The sequence below is a fragment of the Apiospora aurea genome, assembly GCF_038362705.1.
Source record: "Apiospora aurea strain CBS 24483 chromosome Unknown utg000008l_segment0_segment0, whole genome shotgun sequence".
NCBI lineage: Eukaryota > Fungi > Ascomycota > Sordariomycetes > Amphisphaeriales > Apiosporaceae > Apiospora > Apiospora aurea.
In genome coordinates, this window is record NW_027117395.1 from 3,055,243 (window position 1) to 3,071,848 (window position 16,606).

General features: G+C 54.1%; 4 protein-coding genes across 4 annotated transcripts; 3 read left to right on the plus strand and 1 right to left on the minus strand.

Moving 5' to 3' along the window:
* Positions 1–5,434: 5,434 nt before the first annotated feature.
* PG986_012398 (uncharacterized protein) lies at positions 5,435–7,515 on the plus strand (the record flags this gene model as incomplete). The annotated part of the gene is made up of 4 exons (XM_066848620.1): positions 5,435–6,217; positions 6,294–7,061; positions 7,149–7,406; positions 7,471–7,515. 4 exons carry the CDS (start codon positions 5,435–5,437, stop codon positions 7,513–7,515), a joined length of 1,854 nt encoding a protein of 617 aa, XP_066695316.1.
* An 874-nt stretch (positions 7,516–8,389) lies between these two features.
* PG986_012399 (uncharacterized protein) lies at positions 8,390–8,921 on the minus strand (the record flags this gene model as incomplete). Its single annotated transcript, XM_066848621.1, has 2 exons — positions 8,390–8,684; positions 8,905–8,921. 2 exons carry the CDS (start codon positions 8,919–8,921, stop codon positions 8,390–8,392), a joined length of 312 nt encoding a protein of 103 aa, XP_066695317.1.
* Positions 8,922–10,865: 1,944 nt separating this feature from the next.
* On the plus strand, positions 10,866–11,102 carry PG986_012400 (uncharacterized protein; the record flags this gene model as incomplete). The annotated part of the gene is made up of 1 exon (XM_066848622.1): positions 10,866–11,102. One exon carries the CDS (start codon positions 10,866–10,868, stop codon positions 11,100–11,102), a length of 237 nt encoding a protein of 78 aa, XP_066695318.1.
* Positions 11,103–11,104: 2 nt separating this feature from the next.
* PG986_012401 (Sec23/Sec24 trunk domain-containing protein) lies at positions 11,105–13,799 on the plus strand (the record flags this gene model as incomplete). Its single annotated transcript, XM_066848623.1, is given in 3 exon segments — positions 11,105–11,511; positions 11,575–12,241; positions 12,258–13,799. 3 exon segments carry the CDS (start codon positions 11,105–11,107, stop codon positions 13,797–13,799), a joined length of 2,616 nt encoding a protein of 871 aa, XP_066695319.1.
* Between the last annotated feature and the right edge of the window lie 2,807 nt (positions 13,800–16,606).

The following is a 16,606-nucleotide window of genomic DNA, read 5'->3' on the forward strand; positions in this document are numbered from 1 at the left end:
GGTTTCATTTCCACGTTTGGTTCGGTGTGATCCTCTGGCATATTTTGTCAAGGCAAAACAGGTTGAGGGGAAAATAAGGCCAAAAAGCAAAGCCGATCACCTCGGTTGGCTCGTCGCCCCTCACAGTCCGGCCATTTGTTTGTTGCTGTACACGAATGGAGTGAATTCCTTGACTGTCCAGTATGAAGACATGACCTGGCCTGGGAGCTAAGGCATTCCACGCTCTTGTTGGTTCTCTCTCTCTCTTCTCTGCTCGTTTCTTCTTCCCGCGCCCCCGCCCTCACTCTACTCCTTGTCCCATTTCCAGCCGACCAACCAGACAGTTAGTTACTCAATCAGTCATTCCGTCGGTCGATATTCCGTATAGCTTCTGTCTGTTCTCCCTACCCCCTCCCGTCTTTTCTCTACATCTCCCACTCTTTCTCGCCCGATCATCCTATCCACTCTCCCTCTTGGGGATCTTAGAATGCTTGGGAGAAGAACAATCAGATGGTATCATCACGAATGGCGCGCTCGGGGACGGGTTCGAGGCCAGGAACCAAAGTCTAACTTGGGGCTCGGTTCGAACTTTTTTCCACTCGGTACCTAGCTTTGTTAGGGCAATACATGCATACCTAATGTTGAACTTCCTTCCTAAGTAGGTAATAGAGCCCTTGCTGTTTCCCCTCGGCTCACATATTACGCAATCCGTTCGGGTCGTGTCATGACTTGGTTTATTTGCTTTTGTTTACTCAGCCTCACATCCTGACGGAGAGTGGGATAAGGAGGCATCCATCCATGCCCGATTCCCAGATTAGAAGGCCGGATCGCACCAAGCCAACCACTGCCCTGCAGCATACAGCGGCAGCAAGTAGATCTTCGGTGGCCGGGAGACTCGGTAGAGATTGACAACGCATAGTGATGAATACAGTGTCACGCCAACTGCAGACATACATATGCATACTGCCCACTCGCTCGGAGAACTTGGCCGGTGTCGTAGCTGAGCTCACGATCCTTCGCCGGATTCGCATCCACTCGTGTCGTATCATCCATCAGAGGGGCAGGGTATGCATATGCTTTGCGAGGGATCATATTTTTTTTCTTCCCCCCTGCACGTATGCTCCTGCAGATGGGGTAGGGCTTGCCTGCCTCGTACCCTCTACCGCGTACATGATCTAGGCGCAGCAGTTGTTGCATATACGGATCGACTGCTGTGGGTGATATTTTCTGTGCATGCCCCCTTTGCAGCAGTGCAACTTGCCAGGACTCGACGTCAAAGTCGACAGACAGGATCGACACCCCCGCAATTAAGCTGGCGATCACTGGGCTGCCTGCCTCGGCCGGTATTTGATGCCCCCGGCATCATAAGCCGACAAGTGCCAACAGTCGTAACCTGGTCCTGGACCACGAATCAGTTGTGAGGCTAACATAGTAAGTAATACGGTGGGTGCTAGACAGTTAGTGGCTGGCGAGGGACCTGAAACTGATCTCCTCGAGGTTCGAACTTTGGACTGGGCCTCGGCGCTTTGACCCGAACGGGATTAAGGTTGCGACTGTTGCATTTACGTCGGTCGGCATGGCAGGATCATCCCGGCCTCCATGGACGGTCCAGAACCAGCTTGGGTTTGCGGGACCGTGATTTGCTTCAACGGGGCGCGTTGCTATATTTCGCGGGTTGTTTCCAGCGCAGCAGCAGCAGCAGCAGCAGCAGCGCAAATGCATGAAGAAAAGGAGTGGTTGGCCGTCGGGGTGTTGACGCCTCTAACTCACGCTCACGTGGGATGGATGCCAACCAGGTCGCGTCCGGGACCATTGCCAAAAACATGCCACGGTCGAGATTAGCATTGATCGATCTCGCGAATCTTGCATGGCCGGGTTCCAAGATCGGTGTCATCATCGCGAGATATATATACATGCATTAATAAAAATCATGGCCTACTCCCAGATATGTGAAATGATGAGTACCTGGGGGTTCTAGATGCTGTGAGAGCAATTAACTCGCATCGTACTGCACCTCATCTCTCATCTGCTGGACGTTTATGCCCACTACTAAACTGCTACAGGCCGTCCGATCTCCAAGCTTTCGACGACTGATGGGCTCCTGAGTTCTAGGCCCTCCCTGTTTTCTTCACCTAGTCCCTACTCTAGAAGCAATGACACAGCCGTGACGAGCTGGGAGTTTGGTCTCCGGGCTTGGCCGGTCGCGGGGTCTACTACTAGCAGCAGACTCGGCAGATCAACCTAACAAAGGTGAAGAACCCTGAAGTCGATTTAAACAATTTGTGGGTTACACACGAACACTCTCTCAAACACCCCAAGCACCAAGAGAAGATGGCATTGTGCGAGAAGGGATCTGCTTTCATGTTCTATCTCCTCGGCACCAAGCAGCTCAGCCCTCTCAAAGATTACTATATCTGGCAGGTCACCCTACCCCAGTCCCGTAACCAGCCTCGGCTCGTGGAATCCTGGTCATGCCTGAACAAACGGCAAAAATAGTAGCAACAGCAGCTGCGTTATCATTGTCCGGCAGAGAATATTTGTCACGTCACGACACGATACGGGGGCCAACCAACAACCAAGTGCCCCCGTCGATGTTTACCCGTCGGTCGAATGTTATCAGAGCAAGCATGAATCGCCCCCGATGCATGTCAACAGAAAGCGCAGACCCTTTTCTCTCTCTCTCACCCAAGTTAGCTAGGTTAGGTAGGTAGGTAGCAACCGATATTGGACCCCGAGATGGAAGACAGCCGAAACGAACCATGCCGCCCACGCTGCCAACGCATATCAATAGCCTTTCAGGAACCGGTTCCCTAAATTGATACCTGACCTACATGTTATGTAGTTAGATACTGTAGACCTAACAGGGGCAACCGACCGATAGTCGTAACTTGCGGGACCGAGTTTAGCATAGAGTTTGTTGATCTTGCTGATCTCCGAAGCCATCCTGGGCTGGGCAGGGATTGCGCCGGTGGCCGCGGTTCTGTTCCGATAGTTCTGTGTCGATTCATAATTCGTGCCAGGGTGAGGGCTGCTTGGCGCCTCGGATCCTGCCCCCATCATGAGGGGCCCAGTCACTGCCCAGTTGCCAGTAGGTGTCGACCATCGCAGTGGCACATGCAGTTCTTTTGCCCGCGGCCTAACGCTCGAATTGACTTCGGGTGCGACGTGGGGAGAGGCGTTCTGTGAGATTTGTGCGACTGCCTTGTACGACTGGATCGAAGGTAAATTGTCCGTTATTCGTCACACTCAGGGTCCTCTGTGATATCTTGGCCAATGCACTGCTTACTTACTGCTTACTGCTTACTACTATCTCACGGTATCTCCTGCATCCCCTTAAAGTTTGAATCGTCGAATAATGTTGACGCGATCTTGGACTGTGCAGATGCAAAGGGAGTTCCGGGTCGCCTGTTGTGGTGTCCATAGCTCGGCGCTGTCTGCGGGATACGGCTGGTGTCCAATTGGTCCTTTCCATTGACGACATGGAGCGATGTAACCCAACCCTCATGCCATCCCACTTTGCCCGCTTCAGGACCAAAAGCCTCGTCTCGTACGAATCGCGATATGGCGGCAGAAAAGACTGGGTGTGGCCGGGGCTTGATCTCTATGTATGTATGCTTGCCTGCCCTGCTTCTGCTCCTGCTCCTGTTTCCATTGATTCGGCATTCGCTGGCCCAGCCCCTGGTGCCCCCCCGCTCGCCGTCATACTCATACCAAAGCAGCCGACTGCACACAAGCTACGGGCGACAACCCCTGACACATCATCAAAGCGTTTCTGATCACTGACTTTCTCCTCCTCCTTGCCCCGAGTCTTAGCTACTGCTGACAGTTCATGGAGCCCACGCTAGGCTCCGTTGGGCTTGGCTTCATCGGCTCCACCTGAAGGGCCCTGTGTGAATGGAGAGGGACAGGCAGCCAGGCGGAGGTTTAGCAAGAACCATCCATGTACCGACCGGACTTGTAGTGTTTTTTCTTTTCTTTTTTTTTCTTATGAAGATATCTCTCTCTCTCCTCGATAGAAAGGCCAACAAAATTGGGACCGTTGCCGACCCATCCTACTATTAGTAAAAGGGAATTGATTTTCTGATGATTATTGCCTTGCCGTCCGCATGAAACGCAACCCACCGCCCCGACGCCAGCGTGAACTGGAAGAAAACTGTCTAGACACCGGTGTCTTCCGAAACTCTTCTTGTCCCTTGAGAGGTCACTTCTCCGTTCTCGAACTTGACCTGTCAGTGCTTTCTTCTTGTTCAGGCACTGCGCTGATGGACAGCTCATGTTTCGGCTAGGGCCAACCACCAGCAGCAACATGCCCTGATGCAACTCACCCTCTCCACCCTTTTCCCTCCTCTGCTCGTCGTGGATGGTGATCGTGCAGGCCAGAGTTCCCGATCTGGTGGCGCGGGCACCTCCCCGAATCAAAAGACAGCCTTGGCGGACTCCATCTGGCCATCCTGGGAAATACGGCTTGGCCCTGCTGGCCCTGCAGAGAAACGCCTCTCAAACCGAATACCTGCCCATTTCCTATGCGTGTTGCTCGGCTCTTGTTTCTGCATTCTCCCCCATTGGATACCGGCAACGCCACAATTGTTCGCTCCCAACGAGGATCACCGCTGCTCACTCTGCTGTAAGTACCTACATAGTCTACGGAACACATGCTTTGCCTACCAAAGGGTCACCAAGTGCTACCTACCAACCCACCAAGCTACCAACCCTGCCTACCCCTTCCCTGTACTGCAAGGCCTCCAGGTATTGCTTCACCCTATGCTGCGAGGCCCCATCGGCCGAACCGGCAGCTCTTCGAAAAGCGGGTGTGCAGGGTGTCATTCATAATAGGGACGACGTTTCTCGTTTGTCGCTGCTACCTTACCTGACCTTAAATCACATTTTAATCTACTCAACCTTCATCCGTGCGTAACCGTTGCAAGGGGCCTTTCCTCTTCTTTCTTCGCCAGATACTCGATAATCAGTCACATCATTGCAACCTTATCGGTCTCGCTGTACTTACGAGTACGAGTGCAGAGATACCAGGCTTGGGACGACGCTGCTCGCTCGACATACTCGCTTCGCTGCTCATCGTATTCTCCGTATATGTTTTCTTCTGTGTTTCATATCCCTGCATATATAATCGGTTGATTCCCAGGTTTCTCACATATTGCCGACGTGATCGCCAGCCAGGCCCTGTCGCCACGACGCACCATCTCATCACTATCGTTCAGATAACCACAAAACAGCTAGTCGCCTGGGTTAGTTTGGCATCGCTTTCAGGCGTTCCGAATTTACTCAAAAGGGCCGGCCTTCTCATTCGCTAAGTTCCAAGGATACGAATACACACACACACACACACACATACACACAACGGATACACACAACGGATACACACGTATACTTACTTACATAACCAGCAACACTTGCCTTCCTGTATTACACCTGTATTACACCAAATTGCGAAGTCAACATGGTTTACTGTGGAAAGCCCTCGAGGGGCTGTCAGATGTGCCGCACGAGGAGGATCAAGTGTGACGAGACGAAGCCGACATGCAACCAATGCGCCAAATCGCGGAGACAATGTCCTGGCTACAAGGACGAGTTCGATTTAGTCTTCCGGAATGAAACCCAGGCCACCGAAAGAAGGGCCCGCAAAGCCAACAAGAAGGCTCTCTCCAAGGCCGGCAAGCTGGACGGCGAGGGCTCGGAGGGCTCCTTCGCCCTGAACCCCGCCGTGGCAAAGGATGTGGTCAAATCACCAATGCAGCAGGCTATCATCCCCGCCCTGAACGTGCCGGTAGAGACGCAGGCTTCGTGCCACTTCGTGTCCAACTTCGTTCTCATGCCCAGGCAAGGGAGCACCCGAGGGTTCATGGACTTCCTGGTGCCCATGATCAAGTCCGAAGGGCCCGAAAGCCATCTCCAGCACGCCTTCAACGCCTGCTCCATGGCTCTCATCAACAACCGCTCAGCTTCGAGGAATAGATTCGCCGACAAGGCTCTCAACGAATATACGCAGGCGCTCATGGGGACTAATCAGGCGTTGAGGGACCCGGAACAGCAAAAGACAGACTCGACCTTGGCCGCGGTGCTACTGCTTGGTCTCTTCGAGAACATCACAGCGAAGCAAATTGGCATGCTGGCATGGGGCTCGCATATCGAAGGGGCCATTCAGCTGGTCAAGCAACGAGGCCGGAAACAGTTGAGGACCAAGAATGGCCTCATGCTCTTCGTCGCCGTCCGCACACAGATGGTATGCCTCCACACAGCATGGCCCGGCGCAATCCTTAGAACATTCCAAATTGCTGATCACTAACGGTACGCACCAGATTATCCACACGCTCACGACTGGAAAAGCGCCCATCATGGGCGTCGAGTGGTGGCTTACCGATGCCATCAAAGACCAATCTGCCGGCGATTGCCAGCGGATCATGATCAAGACGGGCGAGCTCCGCGCCGAAGTCACGCGATTGATGAACAGCATGGTTCGGTCGCCCGAGAACGTCGAGATCATGCTCAACATGATTCGGAGGTGCCAGACGGTCGATCAAGAGGCGGTCAACTGGATGCGGAACGTGCCGGAGCACTGGCACTGGAAGACGGTCGCCTGGGAGGACAACGTGCCCAACGGCGACTACTCCAAGGCGGAAGTGTACCCTGGGCGCGTTGACGTGTACCGGGACTTCTACATCGCCAGTGTCTGGAACATGACGCGGACGGCGCGGCTAATCCTGGCCTCGCTCATCGTCCGCAGCGCCGCCTGGGTGTGCGCGCCCATTGACTTCCGTACGACGCCCGAGTACGCCACCGCCTCGCGCACTTGCATGGACACCATCACCGACATCATCGCCTCGGTCCCCTACCATCTTGGGTGGCACCTGAACAAGCCGCACATCGTCCAGCGCGCCAACCTCGGCCAGTTCGCCTGCGGCGAGGAGGACGCCCTGAAGAGTCTGGCAGGCTACTTCCTCACTTGGCCGCTCAGCTGCGTCATGGGCCAGGACTACACCACCGATAACCAAAGAGCCTGGACGGTCGGGCGACTTCGTTATATCGGCAACGATCTTGGCGTCAAATACGCCCACATTCTGGCTGATGTAAGTTCCATGCGCCACCGTCCCTTCTCTTTGCTTTCCAAACAACTCGTGGATCATATACACTAACACGACCGACCCAACACGCAGCTGCAAATCCGCATCCCGTCCATGATGATCCGCCGCGATGGCCTGATGGCCTCCCCCTACGGCGCCGCCCATAACTTCGAGAAGCTGACGTCGGCGCGCACCACAGCGCCGACCCCGGGCTATACCATGAACCCGCTACAACAGCGCGAGGCGATGCACAAGGAGCAGTTCGAGCAGAGTCGCGCGGACCTGTTGGCCAAGGCGGCCGGTCCTATGACATCGCACGAGACGCAATGGGTTGCTCAGAGTTGGCTGACGGTACGTATCCCTTCCCCTCTCCCAGCTCGCCTGTATTGCGTGCTAACATGGAATTTGCGCGTAGCTCCCCGAACGATCCAGCTCTATCCCTACCGCGCCTCATTGTTAAGATATAAGAAAAGCCAGTCTTGTCGTGCGAGACAGGATATTGGAATGTTCGGCGGGATGGATACTAGCGTGATAATTCTATGACGGCATGTATGTCCAAAAGGGGTTGCCATTTTTCGATATGGGGTTTTGTAACGATACCTCGAAACGACTAGCATGACGTTATTCATGTTATCATTCATATTGTTTAGTGGCTGCGATATGGGAGATTTGGGACTTGAAGCTACTGAAGCAAACAGTTCCCCCTTATTCTGGGCTTTGTTGACATACGCACTTAGGGTGAAGTTGCTAAGGAGTAGGGGGTTTTGTGAAATACTGGAACTCGCCAGTACATGATCGGGGGGTTCAGAACAGTCGCTCAGAGCTGTATATTGTCGTTCTTTCTCGTATATACATACGTAGCATCCTACCAGTGTGGATCTTCCTTGGAGTCACCTAGGTCGTATATATACATACATACATATGGATATTTCATAACTTTGTTGACGTCTAAGTTGCCTTAACCCTCGGTTAAGGCAACGAGCTGTAAATTGCGTACGATAAACTGAATGTTCTCATGAAAGTGGAATAGACGACAAAAAGAATTCTCTCCCTCTGGGAGTCTGATGGTCCTCCCTGACTAGGACGAGGGTATTTCTATCCGAAGATAGTCCCGTTGATCACATCCTATAAGAAGTGCCTGCGCATCTACAGTGCCATGAGCCGCATTTCCAGCCGCTGCACACCTCCATGTCTCCTTTTTTGTTGGATCTGTGCCCGTATATGGACTTCGTCTTGATCCTTGGTATCACCTGGGCTTTCCTACGAGCCTGCCCGTCCATGCCCATCCATCCTGCTGTAATATTTACTCCCAGCGCGCTTTCCCGTGTAACCTTTTATCTCTTCTTGGCCTTGGCCTTGGACGAAGACGACGCGGAGGCAGTCTGGATGGGCGCGGGCGCGGCCATGTTCCAGGCCTTGACGAACCAGCTCTGGGTGGCGTCGACGTAGCGCTCCTGCTCCATCTGCTTGACGCCGACGCGCATGCCGTCCTTGGTGAAGACGACGTTCTTGCGCGCCATGCGGTCCGCGGCCGACTGCTGGATCTTGCCGACGCTGGCCCAGATGTGGTAGCCGACGAAGACGGCGCCGCCGACGAAGAGGAAGAGGACGAAGAGGGAGAAGAGTTGGCTACAGGGACGGGTGTTAGTTCATTGTGGGCTTTTGGCTTTTGGGTACAATTGTTTCAGATTCCAGCTACTACATATGCAGGTAAGATGTCGCGCGCAAAGTAAGATGGTTGCGCGCGACGATCGATCGCATTTGCGCCTTTTAGATATGCGTTTTGGGGGAATTTGCGACGGGGAAGAAGTGCACGACTCGCGCGCAGGTGCATTTTTTGGTTGCTTACCCGAAAGTTGAAGCCATGGTTCCAGTCAAAGTGATCAGTGCTGCTTGGGCCGCGTAGTTGTGGGTGCCGGTGTTGGGATAATGGTGGCTCCTATCAGTGGTTCTATTGTTACGGGGAAGGGCAAGGCGCTCTCGATTGGAATACGGGCGTCAATCAGTGCTTTAGGCGGTTAGGATGCTTTTGGGCGACTGCGCGGGGGAAGAGAGGAGGTCAGAGGACGGACTCGACGACTCTACGGGCGCGGGCTTGAGTGAGACTGAACAAAGCAGAGAAGAAGAAAATCACATAATAGAAAGAGAAAGTCGAGAAATGAAGAAGTCTGCCGTCGGGGCAAAGTGATTACATGGATGGATGCATGTATGTAATTGATGTATATACTTGGGAATGGATGGTAAGGCTATGTTGCGACCAACGCCCAGCCTGGATATTTCACTTTGAACGAATGCCCCCTTTCGCGCCATTGAGTTCGCTTGTTCGAGACCGTAGGGGGCTGAGCAGAGACGGGCTGTTGACTGATCCTGGATGGTGGCTTCCACATTCTCCTGTTCAGCTGCTGCGTGTATCCATTCAATCTGTTTCCAGGGGGCTTGGAGCTCACGGCCTCCGTCTTCCGCCTACATACCTCCAGGTAGGTGGTAGGTAGGTAATAGACAGAGAAGTACATAATGGATATGTAACATTCATTACCTACCTACCTACCTACCTACATGTACCTAGGCCTACCGATGTAGAGCCTCGCCTGACATACATGCCGGATTGATGTATGCACTGAGCCACAATGGATTCGTCAAGCAAGTCCCGCCGCTGTATGTCACCCCGAGCTTTAGGGTCACGATGTGCACAAACTGGCGCCGTTTTTAATAGATGATGCTCCCAACCAGCCTTGAGGGCATCATCAGACATCTCTGTATCTCTACGGTGTAAGGATCATCACATGACAGAACAGCCCGACCAGCTTCCACCTTCGAGAAATGGATGGTGGGGATGGATGGAGGGGAGCACGAGGAGCTAGCATGAAAAATATACGGGTCAGCTCAGGGTGCTCGGAGATCTGGCACTCTGGCACTCTGGCACTCTGGCACTCTGGCACTCCGGCACTCCGGCACTCTGGCAGCTGAAGAACAGCTGCTCGGAGCGCTGACCAGGGGTGGCGTCGGCCATCGGAGGATGTGGACAGCTCACCAGCTTGAGTTTGGAGGCAGCCAGGCTGGCAGGAATGGATTGTAAGTACATACACCAGGCAGCCGTAAATTATTTCAGAGTCGAATTGGCCTTCAAGTTGGGACTTGACATGCATGATGTTTAGTCCAGTCAAGGTAGGCAATACGCGTTGGAGCAGAGACTGGAGTGAGCACTTAGCAGGCGTAGTCTGGTGGTGGTGGTGGTGGTATCATTCATTGAATTGGATGTAAAAAGACACATTGGCGAATCGCGCACACATGGCATACATACATGTACATACATAACATACCCAACATACGTACGGCATGCCATTGCACCACAGTGACGACGAACCTTGTACCCCAAACCACGTCAAGTACTGTGAGGCTGTTATTATTCACTCTTCAAAGTAACATTTGCACCTTTCGCCGAAACATTTAGCAGGCATGCTTCGCCGAATATAAAGTTCCCCCTTCTCCCCAGACACCAACCGTGGCCACAAGCACAAGACCCCAGCCGCGGCGGAAGGAAAAGGCCACCTGTGTGCTAGCTAGGAGATAGGCTGCTGGAAAAGGCGGGAGGTGGTCACTACTCTAGCCTACTACCTACTGCGTTAAGGTACCACCTTGCATTTATTACTAAAGTATCCATCCCACTTTCAAGCAGAGCTCCCCATCATCCTCACCGACGACACCTCTGCGACCCGATCCCATCTCGTCGACTTTCCAGGCATCGCAACCCACCAAACCACCTTATTGCCTGGAACCCAACTCTAGCGGTGCTTTGACCATTGCGCCGCCATGGCTGCCCCCAATGATGGCTACGGCCAATTCCCCCCGCAGCAGCATTTCGAACAGGACCAACAGCAGCAGACGCCCTACCCTCCTGACATGGCCGCCGCAGGCTCGCCGCCGCCCATGCAGCCGCAACACCCGGGCGATGCCGGAAAGAAGAAGAAGCGCGGGTATGCAACACAGGCCTACGAGTTTGGCGCCGGAGGCAATGCCGCCGCCGGCGCCCCCCTGCCGGCAACATGAACATGATGCCCGGCCAGCCTATGCCCGGCGCAACCCCCATGGGCTACCCGGCCCAGCAAGACTTCCAAGCCGGATATGGCGGTGCCCCTGTTCCTGCCTACGGCGCCAGCCCGACTGCCGCTGGCTATGGCGTCCCTCCTGCTGGTACCCCGGTCCAGCCTGGCGTCGGTGGTTATCAAGCCCCAAATGCCTACTACCAAGGTGCTGTTGTACCCGGCACGCCAGGTGTGGGTGGCATTACCGCGGGCATGCAGAACATGAACATGGGAGGACAGCCCGCACAGGCCCAAGCAGCTCAGCAGCAGGCCCGCGTTGCTCTGAACCAGCTCTATCCTACCGACCTCTTGAACCAGCCCTTCAACGTGTCGGAACTGGACCTGCCGCCTCCCCTTGCATTCTACCACCCAATGTAAGCATTACGGCCCCTCGCATTATTGCCATGGTATACTGACATGAATGCGTGACAGGCTAGCGTTACTCAATCTCCCGATGCCAACTGCCCACCCAAATACATTCGATCTACCCTGAATGCCGTTCCCACAACTCATTCTCTTCTTAAGAAATCGAAGCTTCCTTTCGCCCTCGTCATCCAGCCCTATGCCGCGCTCCACGATATCGACGATCCCGTCCCGGTCGTGCAAGACCAGGTTATCGCCCGTTGCCGGAGATGCAGAACATACATCAACCCCTATGTGATCTTTTTGGACCAGGGCCACAGGTGGAGGTGCAACATGTGTAACCTTACCAACGATGTCCCCCAGGCCTTTGACTGGGATGCGGCCGCACAAAAGAGTGTTAACAGATGGGAAAGAGCCGAGCTGAACCACGCTGTTGTGGAGTTTGTTGCGCCTCAGGAATACATGGTCCGCCCGCCTCAGCCCCTGGTATACCTTTTCCTCTTCGACGTCAGCTACGCATCCGTGTCCTCCGGCCTCCTTGCAACTAGCGCTCGCACTATTCTGGACAGTCTCAACAGGATACCGAATGCCGACCGACGCACTCGCCTTGGATTCATTGCGGTCGACTCGAGCCTGCACTACTTCTCCGTCCCCAAGGATGGCGATGAGAATGCCGAGACGAGCATGCTGGTCATCAGTGATCTGGATGAGCCATTCCTGCCCGTTCCTCAGGATCTGCTCGTCCCCCCTCACCGAGAGCCGGGCCAGCATCGAAAGCTTCCTCGCCAAGCTCCCCGAGATGTTCCAGAACAACCAAAACAACGGGTCGGCCATGGGCTCCGCTTTGCGAGCTGGCCACAAGCTCATCTCTCCTCTCGGTGGCAAGATGGTGGTTCTGAGCGCGTCGCTTCCCAACATGGGGGTTGGCAAGTTGGACGTGCGGGATGACAAGAAGATGCTGGGAACCTCCAAGGAGAGCGGTCTGCTGCAAACGGCAAACAGCTTCTACAAGTCATTCGCGGTCGAGTGCTCTAAAAACCAGGTCTCGATCGACATGTTCTTGTTTTCTTCCAGTTACCAGGATGTGGCCTCGCTGAGCAACCTTCCCCGATACACTGGTGGCCAGACTTGGTTCTATCCTGGTTGGAATGCTGGGCGGTCTGAGGATGCCATCAAGTTTGCCTCCGAGTTTAGCGACTACCTATCCTCGGAGATTGGACTGGAGGCGGTCCTGAGAGTAAGAGCTACGACGGGCCTGCGCATGAACACCTTCTACGGCAACTTCTTCAACAGAAGCTCCGACCTCTGCGCTTTCCCAGCCTTCCCTCGTGACCAGTGTTACGTAGTCGAAGTTGCTATCGACGAGACCCTGCAAAAGAACTACGTCTGTCTCCAGGCCGGTGTTCTGTACACCACATGCAACGGGGAGCGACGCATTCGCGTCATGACCCTTGCGATCCCTACTACCACCAACTTGGCAGACATCTACGCATCGGCAGATCAATGCGCCATCACCACCTACTTCAGCCACAAGGCGGTCGAGCGTGCTCTGAGCAGTGGATTGGATGCTGCACGTGATGCCCTGCAAAGCAAGCTTACCGAACTTCTTCAGACTTTCAAGAAGGAGCTTGGTGGTGGCAGCATGGGTGGGGGTGGTCTCCAGTTCCCGGCAAACCTGCGCGCTCTCCCGATATTGTTCCTTGGTTTAATCAAGAACGTCGGACTCCGGAAATCAGCACAGATTCCTTCCGATCTGCGCTCAGCGGCACTTTGCCTGCTCTCTACGCTGCCTCTTCCGCTGCTCATGCAGTACATCTACCCGCGGCTCTACTCGCTACATGATATGCCTGACAATGCCGGCGTGCCGGATGGAGAGACCAACCAAACAGTGCTGCCGCCACCTCTGAACTTGTCTTCGGAGAGATTCGTTAGCTACGGTCTTTACCTTATTGACGATGGACAGACACAATTCCTGTGGGTCGGCCGAGACGCGGTTCCCCAACTGCTCACAGACGTGTTCGGGGTTGCGGACCGGACACAGCTTCGAGCGGGCAAGGGCTCGATTCCCGAACTAGATAACGACTTCAACGAACGAATCCGAGCCGTAATCCAGAAGAGCCGAGATCACCTCTCCCGGGGTGTAGGAAGCATTATTGTGCCGCACCTGTATATTGTGCGCGAGGACGGCGAGCCTAGTCTCAAGTTATGGGCGCAGACGCTCCTGGTAGAAGATCGGGCGGACCAGGGAATGAGTTTTGGCCAATGGATGGGTACCATGAGAGAGAAGGTGAGTAACTAAGCGATGGCATTGATTTGGGTTCAAATTTTGTAGCGGCAAAGCAGGTTCTGACGATGATGACGCCCATCAGGTCGTGCAGTAATGGGCTTCAAACACACGAGGTCGATGCATAGATGCATACTTGTATAGACGCCGAGGGCGAAGCAATTATTCCTAAAAAGAAAAGTCGTGTGATATGAAACGATACACTACAAAGGAATGATCCGGATCTTCAATACATACACCCTCCTCTAGCCGTGCATGCCATCCATCATCGTCGACCCCAATAGCTATCGTTAAAGGGGCTCGAGATGAGGAAGTCCCGCGTAAGGCATAAGTCGGACAGACCAACGTGATCTGTGGTGCAATGCGTACTTACATATGCATAAGCTCTCGGAAGAGAATCAGCAAGGCAAGGCGTCAAAGGTGAACCTGTGAGCGTTGCCAGATGGCATCCTACTCAAATGGCTGAATCTGTCCGAAACGCCGGATCGCAGAGACAACCAGGGTCTAGTAAGGACGGGTTGCGTCGTGTAGAAACGGCGGACTGAACGGCGGGTCTGTGGTTCTGCCCGAGCTTTGTCCCAGTACGTTGGCTCTTGGTGATCAGTACGGAATATCAGTACTTCTTTGGGAAACTTCACAGTCGTTCAGCAAGTGGAAGAGGTGAAAAGACAGAAATGCCGTTCTCGCGAGTATGCCGTGGCGGTTGGCTTTCCCCCCTTCGTCCTTGGTTGAACCTTCTGCATTGCATTCTGGTCGTCGCAATTTGGCAGGCACCTTCTGTCAGGGATCCGGGGCCTTTTCTGGAGTCTCAGCCAAATGTGTGAAACAGGAGGATCCAAGACAGTGAAACACGCGCCCACTTGCTGCTAGGGCGCCTAAGCTGGGACCTAATTGGGTCGGCAAGCGTGTCGTGTGTAGGGGTTCAGGAAAAGCGGCTACGGGCGCTCTCTGTTTGGACAGAGGACTGTGATATCAGGTATGCAAAGTACATAACGTCGCCCAATTCTCACTGGACCTTGGACAAACATCAGTCCTATTGATTGAAGCTGGCGGGCGCTTTTTCTCACCCCCCAGTATTCGTATCCCAAATTATCAACCACATTGACGCTGGCGATTCCATCCCAGGTCCAGGTCATGCTGATGTTCCAAACAACCGAGCCTTGTAGCCGACCGACCCCATCCAACTGACTATCAGCACAGGGGACGACGCTAACAGGACTCGCGAGAGTTGGCTAGCTCAGCTCCCCCAAAGCAAGGGTTGCCCGGCGAGACAAGCATAGGCGGATGGGGGCCGGTCGATACCCCCGCCAGATCAGGATTCACCGATTCGGGACCCCTAATATGAGGGACTGTCCCTGTCGCCAATTTGGGCGAGTTAACCAAGTCGGTATCCTGATTCCTGCCAAGCGCCCTCGCTATCGGCGAGCAGTATTGTAAATATAGGAACCACGTGGATAGGGAAAGCTCTCCTCCTAGGTCTAAGTAGGTAAGGTTACTGAACCCCGAGCTGCAGCTGCAGCACGACATACTTCTCCTCCACGTGGACGACCGAACAAGAGATGTGACGAGTCCATCAGGGAGCAATCCGTACATCACTTAATGGTGGTGCTGCTGATCCAAAGCTGGGATTGATGCGGTGACTCGGAAACGACATGACGGCAAAGCAAAAGAAGCCCATAGGACGACGACCCGAAATACATACCCACTCGATTAACCTTAATCTTGACATCTCGAACAGACCTCGACACTTCTAGCTTGTCTCATGTTGGCTGGTTTCAAAGCTCTCTCCCGGCTGGTTCTGGCCGGGGCACTAGACTTCTTCTAGGCAGACTTCTAGACTACACTGGGTGGTGATACTGACCGATACAGGAGAATGTGCAAGTGTCGCTACGAGACCTGCGTCGCTCTATGGACTGGATGTTTATTCGCTACCACGTTGTAATGGTATGTACATAGAATGCCCTGGTTCATGAAACAATATACATAGAGTAAGTACCTGCTTTGGATACGCCTCCTGTGCTCTGTGAAGCAGGTGGGTGTGTCGAAATGCCGTCTGACAGGCTACCGTGGGCCCCTCCCCTCCTGGCCGGCCTCTGCGCGGCTACGGGCCCTGATTGGCCTGGCCGGCCTCAGTGGCCCTGCGACACCCTGGAGAGCGAAGCTGAGGTGGGCTGCCATTGCTGGCTCGCTACCGCTACTGTTACCCCCTCATCCACCACCTCAACCCACTTGCACCTCATCCACCCGACCTGTTCAGCCCGTTCGCTCGTCCTTCGTGCTTCGTCGATTGATAGATCCAAAAAGAAGCCAATACATGTATGCAGGCGTACATGCAGCGAGAAAACCAGGTACCTTTATGCCGTGTTAGGTGTTAACTAGGAGGTATTGTCTCCCAACTGCAAAGCTGCTTGGGCGGCCGACTTCTCCTGCCTGCCTGCCTGCCCCGCGCTCCAGCTCCATTGGTATGCACCTAACCTCCATTGATTCATTAGTCGATTGATTTATTGGTAGGTTGCCATTGCAAAAGCCTTTTCCTCCCTGATTCTTCTCGCCTGGTCTACTTGCCGTTCTGTCTCGACTATTGACGGCGCTCTCGATCTGTCCCTCCTCCCCCCTCTCTCTTTGATTGCTCGGACTGCTTGTTCTGGGTACGGTATTGCTTCTTTGCGTTCCCCCTCCTCAACCCAAACCCAAACCCGCACTTCCACGAAAACCTGCTGCTTGCAGAAAACGAACTCGAGCTTCCCCTTTCTTGCTCCGAACCTACTCGACACAATCACAGGGGATAGGCCTCCGTCTCGTCTCTCCTGCTGATCAACAAC